The following is a 5,682-nucleotide window of genomic DNA, read 5'->3' on the forward strand; positions in this document are numbered from 1 at the left end:
CATACAGAGGAAGCTGCTAGATCATCCGGCGACTACACCAGACTTCCTTAAACTTTCCACTGTACCAGTCCGCAAAGCCAAATTGAGCCTGTATGATCCCGGGCGGTTTGACTGTCGCCTGGACCGTTTGTGCCACCTGAACTGTCAATACCACAGCCTACGCTTTGGCAGAGCGGATAGGTTGGCATTTTATATTAACCCGTGGAGCCCTCTGCATGGGCGACAAGGATGGAAAATTAATAACTGTTTTGAATTTGGAAGAGGTGATGACACCTAAAACCTGGTAATACCCAAAAAGGTCTTCTTCAGGTCAACCACAAGATACTGCGGACAGACGGCAGGAGTGATCAGCCCAGAATCACAGTAACTCCGCAACTCGATGCTTTGTGTTGTTTATTTCATGTGCCATTGCATTTTCCCACCAGATATTTGAAAGCGACGATATGGACATTTTTACATATTGTATGTGAGGCACAACGGAAAAACGTGATCAGACCCAGAAAAAAATATTGTCCTAAAATATAAACAGAAGACTTTCCCCTTGTCCCACAGCGTCGGGATTAGCGCCCATTCCCATACGTGCTTTTGGATGAACAGTCCGATGTTGTGCTGCTGTCAATAAAACCATAACTTCGTGGATACAGCGGAAACATTTTTTTTTCTGCAAATGCCCTTTATTATGCGATTATGCTATTCACATAAAATTATAACACTAATGCTCGTTTGTTTCTATGTCCATACATTTTGCAATCTGTGTTGATGGTGTGATCTCCACATCCATGGTGAATCCGTAGGTTTGTCAATACAAGAATAATTGAAACCAAAACAATTCAGACGTTTTATCAGCTGTGTTTTGCAACATACATTGCCGAATATTTTAACATCACACAGGATAGAATCAATGCTCAAAGTTTCGAAACAGCGTTACGTGGTTGTATTGTAAAAACAATGCTACAGAAAAACAATAATGATCCTTACCTGCCAATTCGTCGGGTTCCAGACCGGTTTCCGTATCTATACCGCATATCACAAAGTAATGGGCGAAGCGGCAGGGAGCCGCTCCAGAACCCGTGTTGCCTCCACTCATTCTGGGTCGCGGTCTCAGCTGTGTGCCCTACTCCTACTCCGATGCCAAAATCTTCATGCCGAAAATCTACCGACAAAAATACTCGCCAAAAAGCCAACACAAATACAACAGACGTAGATTAACTGTGATTTTCGAAGGGTTAATTCTTCAGAGAGGCGTCTATTTAGCGGTATTTAAGAAGACACAGGGAATCTCTCTCCTCACTGCGTTGGCAGCTCCACACTGATCAGACGCTCACGAGCGAAGTGTTTGCTTGCCTCGCTTTCAGGCGCCAAGGGGCTGGAGCTTGGAGAGTCACGTGGTGCAGCGGGACCTTCAAAATTAACAAAGCAATTTGTTTTAATAGCCTTATTGTCATTCTGGTAGCAGCATATGTTGCACTGATGTTACACTGAGGTGTTTATTTGCAGCGAGTAAATAACATATTGGATTTTTTTTCAATATTTCTTTCGAAGCTAGCCTACCATATTCGGATTTAAGGTAATTATAATCGAGTGAATACAAATGATTGGCCTACTTTGAATTACTGGGCCCACAAATGAAGATCATATAGGATATTCTCTTGAAATCACACGAATTCCTCATCCAGTTTTCATCCAGTAATTCAATAAAACATTTTAATTCAATAACATTTTAATAGGCTAACAACAGTAGTTCGTTATCTTTACCACTTTCTGCATTTTACCTGCTTCTCAAAATATCACTGTTCAGATTTCTTGCAATAAGGAATAAAATGTCATTTGAACTATGAAGACATTTAAATCTACTCAGTAGTAGTTAATTGAAAGAAATAATTTTCACGAAAACATTTTTTTTGCGACTGTCATATAATTTAATTTAAAATATCGGTTAATAAATGTGTTGTAATGCATTAGTGTACATGACGATCAAGGACTTCGTATTTCTTTCCTAAAATACTGATTAAATTGCTGAGATCAAAGACCCGTTTCAAAGGACAATCCAACACCTATTGTTGAAACTCAAAAAGAACTGTTTAATCAACGGAACTCCGTAAAAACTCGCTTTTGCAGTAGGCTGATGAGAGGCAAGTGAGAACAAAAGCAAGAGCTTTTGGGTGAGGATATCATCACACACTAATCGACCTAACACTGAATATTCTTTTGTCCGGCTTGTGTTTTCGCCATCACTGGCGACAGTGGTTGCTCTTCATTTCCACTGGAGGTAGTAGGAAATAAGTGCACGCTGTTCTTATTTCCAAGACATTTCCAAGGTCGTAGCGCGGTGGAAAGAATACGGTTTCACTGTCGTTCATAATTAATAGCGCAACCGTGCATTGATAATTCGATTGGCGACGTGTGTCAAAACATCAGCACTCTGGACAGCTCTCAACAGGGCGCATACCCATGCACCAAGCTGCATACCAAGAGCTAAAAATTAACCACCCTACGCTAAAATTTACACATCAGTCACACATCTTTCAAAAATATATATACTTATGAATGGCTCGGTGAATTGTTTACGTTGACAATTCTATATATCTATGTTTTTAATCACAACGAAGATACAGTTTAACAGTACATTTTGTGGTAGTCTAAGTGCGAATTTACCGCTAGAAAATAAAGCCTTTTGATTGATATTATTTGATTTGAACATGGATAATTTCATGGTACATTTGTGTTGACAGTGCCATGGCTTTGCTCCCTACTGGGGAAACGTAGCTTTCATGCTACTTTCGCCCCTACTGCCTATCATTTTCCATTGACTTTTCGAGCAAATTGATTCATGCAGTAGTGGGCTTAACTAGTATTCATGAAGGAACGTGAAATCATTTAAACCAGACTACATCAGGCCAGTCATATGCCTACTGTACTTTGCCTCCATCTGGCGTTGGGATTTAGAATGTAAATGGAAATTCGGTGAATCCTTTCGATTTAATTTTAAGATGTTTCCTTTTTACGAAATAAGCCAACCGTTTTTGAAATAATTAAATTAGAAATAAACGTCAGTACGTCAAATCAGTACGATAGCAAGTAGACAAAAATCACTCAAAATGCCGAAACAACATCGTGAGACAACAAAGATATGAAGGTTTAACAGGCAGAACCAACAATATCGACTCACGTCGTCGGGGAAGAATAATAAAGTTGCACCACAGTGAGGCTTCAGCTCCGACGAGCACTGACACTGGAAGAGCGGAATTGGCTAGTGTATTTAAAACGTTTTAGATCGTGAAATACTTTCATGAACAGTTTGTATTGTATTCATTACAACCATCAGTCTTTGTTTATTATACGTGTGCAATAATATTTTAAGTTAATCCTCAAAAGGTTTTACAAGCAAAATCTTAACCCCGAAATAATGCCGTTCCATTGCTAGTTACCCATTGCTCAATTACCTAGTTGGCAAGCTTAAGCAATTGGACTGTACAATTTAGTGTATTGAAATTTACTGATGCAGTTAATTTGTTATGTTGGCCCAATGCATTCGAATTTTGCACTCTGCAGAAGCTTGTCTTTTAAGCTTAAAGTATTGTTGTAACGTTAGTAGTCGGCATTATTGTACTCTAAACAACGTAATTTCTGAAAAGAACATTAAACGGTTCATTGTTGAAAACACCGAGGTGGTGAATGGTGGTAACCTGACCCCAGAAATCCGTTTAAGATTGTTTACCCCAAATTGTCGTTTCTGGCACGCAAGACCAGAGCTATGGCCGTTCACAGACCCGTACTGGGCGATTTACTGGCCTGGTGGACAAGCACTTGCAAGGTACTCTTTCTGGGAAGACGCAAGTACCTGTTAAATTGGCCGAGCCATTATTGAAAGATTGAAAGAATTGATGGAGCTGTGTTACTGTACAAAGTGTGCATTTTCCGCTGCCTATTGGTTTCTGTTTATGTCAACCTTATGTTTAAAAAAGAAAATATATTTTTTATATAATTCTTACAGTCATTGTCTTTGTTTTAAATAGGACTGAATAAATCATATCTGACAGTTCATGCCTTACGACAACAACACATGTTTTTTTTCCAGGTACGTGTTAAATAACCCGGGAGTTACAAACAACATGAAGGTGCTGGATCTCGGGAGTGGATGTGGGGCTTCAGCTATTGCTGCCAAAATGAGTGGCTCTGCTTATGTCCTGGCTAATGACATTGACCCAGGTAGGCTACCCAGCTTCTTTGTGGCAGCGATCTGCATATCCATTCATTGTTCTTTTGATAAGGTTTATAATGATGCTGGAAGCAGGGGGGGCGGCCTGTAGCGCAGTGGTTAAGGTAAATGAGTGGGGGACACAAGGTCGGTGGTTCTAATCTCGGTGTAGCCACAATAAGATCCGCGCAGCCGTTGGGCCCTTGAGCAAGGCCCTTAACCCTGCATCGCTCCAGGGGAGGATTGTCTCCTGCTTAGTCTAATCAACTGTAAGTCGCCCTGGATAAGAGCGTCTGCCAAATGCCAATAATGTAATGTAATGTGATGGAAGCGAGTGTGGCGGGTGGGGAGACATGCAGCTTCTTCCTCTCGATTTCAGTTGCGGCCATCGCCGCCAAGTTGAACTGCGAGCTGAACGGCCTGGCGCCCTTACCTTCCGCGACGGAGGACCTGATCGGTCTGGAGCCGGGGAGGTGGGACCTCGTCCTGCTGGGGGACATGTTCTACGACGAGGCTCTGGCCGATGGCCTGCACGCCTGGCTCCGTCGCTGCGTCCGGACTCACGGCACGCGGGTTCTGGTCGGAGACCCCGGGCGGGCCCACCTGGAGAGCCACAGCGTGAAGACACGGCTGCGTCCGCTGGCCCGCTACCAGCTGCCAGAGTCTGTGAGGGAGGAGAACTACGGTCTGACCACTAGCACGGTGTGGCTCTACCAGCCTGAGCTGTGATGTAGTCCCCTTACTGAGGACCAGGCTCCAGAGTTACTTGTAAATGGTAAATGGTTAGCATTTATGTAGCGCCTTTATCCAAAGTGCTGTACAACTGATGCTACTCATTCACACATACACTCACACACCAGTGGCGATTGGCTGCCATGCAAGGCGCCAACCAGCTCGTCAGGAGCAATTGGGGGTTAGGTGTCTTGCTCAGGGACATTTCGACACACCCAGGGCGGGATCGAACCGGCAACCCTCTGACTGGAAAGAACAATAGAACAATGATAGGACAATGACCCTCGGCTGTCATGTGGACGGTCCATGTTTATGACTCTGAGTTTTCCAAGTCTATTACCATGAAGCTCACGCAAAAATGTGTTTCATAATACTGCAGTGGGAAGTAATGAAGTAACTAAGTCAAGATAATTAAGTAAAATTCAGCAAGTACAAGTAAGGAAAAGTAAATAATAGAATGGAAAAGAATATATTGACAAAAGAGACTATTAAAGTGTATGCGTATGTGAGTCTTTGTTTTTATGTTTTATGTTTGTTTTTACTTCGTGAAACACCTCCTGGCCCTGGCTTGTAACTCACACACTCACTCACGTTTAGCAGGCTGAGGATTCTCCACAAGGGGGAGCCATTAGCCTAGATTAGCTGTAATTTTGAGGGTGCCACATAAAAGTGGTGTTTCGCATTCGCATTCAAGTTGGCATCTGATCCATTGGCCCAATCTTCAAGCATTTAAATGATAAATAAAAAAAGTG

General features: G+C 42.4%; 2 protein-coding genes across 5 annotated transcripts in view; one reads left to right on the forward strand and one right to left on the reverse strand.

Annotated features, from left to right (window-relative positions):
• LOC133118950 (DENN domain-containing protein 5B-like) overlaps positions 1–1,315 on the reverse strand; it is a 31,034-nt gene extending 29,719 nt beyond the window's left edge. For both annotated transcript variants that reach the window (XM_061229265.1, XM_061229264.1), the window contains exon 1: positions 979–1,315. In XM_061229265.1, the coding sequence (XP_061085249.1) occupies positions 979–1,087 (109 nt within the window). In that variant the 5' untranslated portion in view covers positions 1,088–1,315. The remainder of the gene's footprint in view (positions 1–978) is intronic.
• A 1,875-nt stretch (positions 1,316–3,190) lies between these two features.
• On the forward strand, positions 3,191–5,439 carry etfbkmt (electron transfer flavoprotein subunit beta lysine methyltransferase). Of its 3 annotated transcripts, none has more exons than XM_061229749.1 (3): positions 3,191–3,255; positions 4,079–4,209; positions 4,530–5,439. In XM_061229749.1, exons 2-3 carry the CDS (start codon positions 4,113–4,115, stop codon positions 4,925–4,927), a joined length of 495 nt encoding a protein of 164 aa, XP_061085733.1. In that variant the 5' UTR covers positions 3,191–3,255; positions 4,079–4,112; the 3' UTR covers positions 4,928–5,439. The 3 variants fall into 3 exon arrangements, with proteins under 3 accessions (XP_061085733.1, XP_061085730.1, XP_061085731.1); XM_061229746.1 differs by having other exon boundaries at positions 3,192–3,814; XM_061229747.1 differs by having other exon boundaries at positions 3,192–3,814; positions 4,578–5,439.
• Positions 5,440–5,682: the final 243 nt, after the last annotated feature.

This window comes from Conger conger, chromosome 19 (assembly GCF_963514075.1).
Source record: "Conger conger chromosome 19, fConCon1.1, whole genome shotgun sequence".
NCBI lineage: Eukaryota > Metazoa > Chordata > Actinopteri > Anguilliformes > Congridae > Conger > Conger conger.

Bases quoted from the DNA above. Each gene is read 5' to 3' on its own strand.
- etfbkmt (XM_061229746.1), top strand. From the start codon at position 3,516: ATGTTGGCCCAATGCATTCGAATTTTGCACTCTGCAGAAGCTTGTCTT. The intron at 3,815-4,078 runs GTACTCTTTCTG...TTTTTTTTCCAG, and splicing joins GGTGGACAAGCACTTGCAAG to GTACGTGTTAAATAACCCGG. The intron at 4,210-4,529 runs GTAGGCTACCCA...ATGTGATGGAAG, and splicing joins GGCTAATGACATTGACCCAG to CGAGTGTGGCGGGTGGGGAG.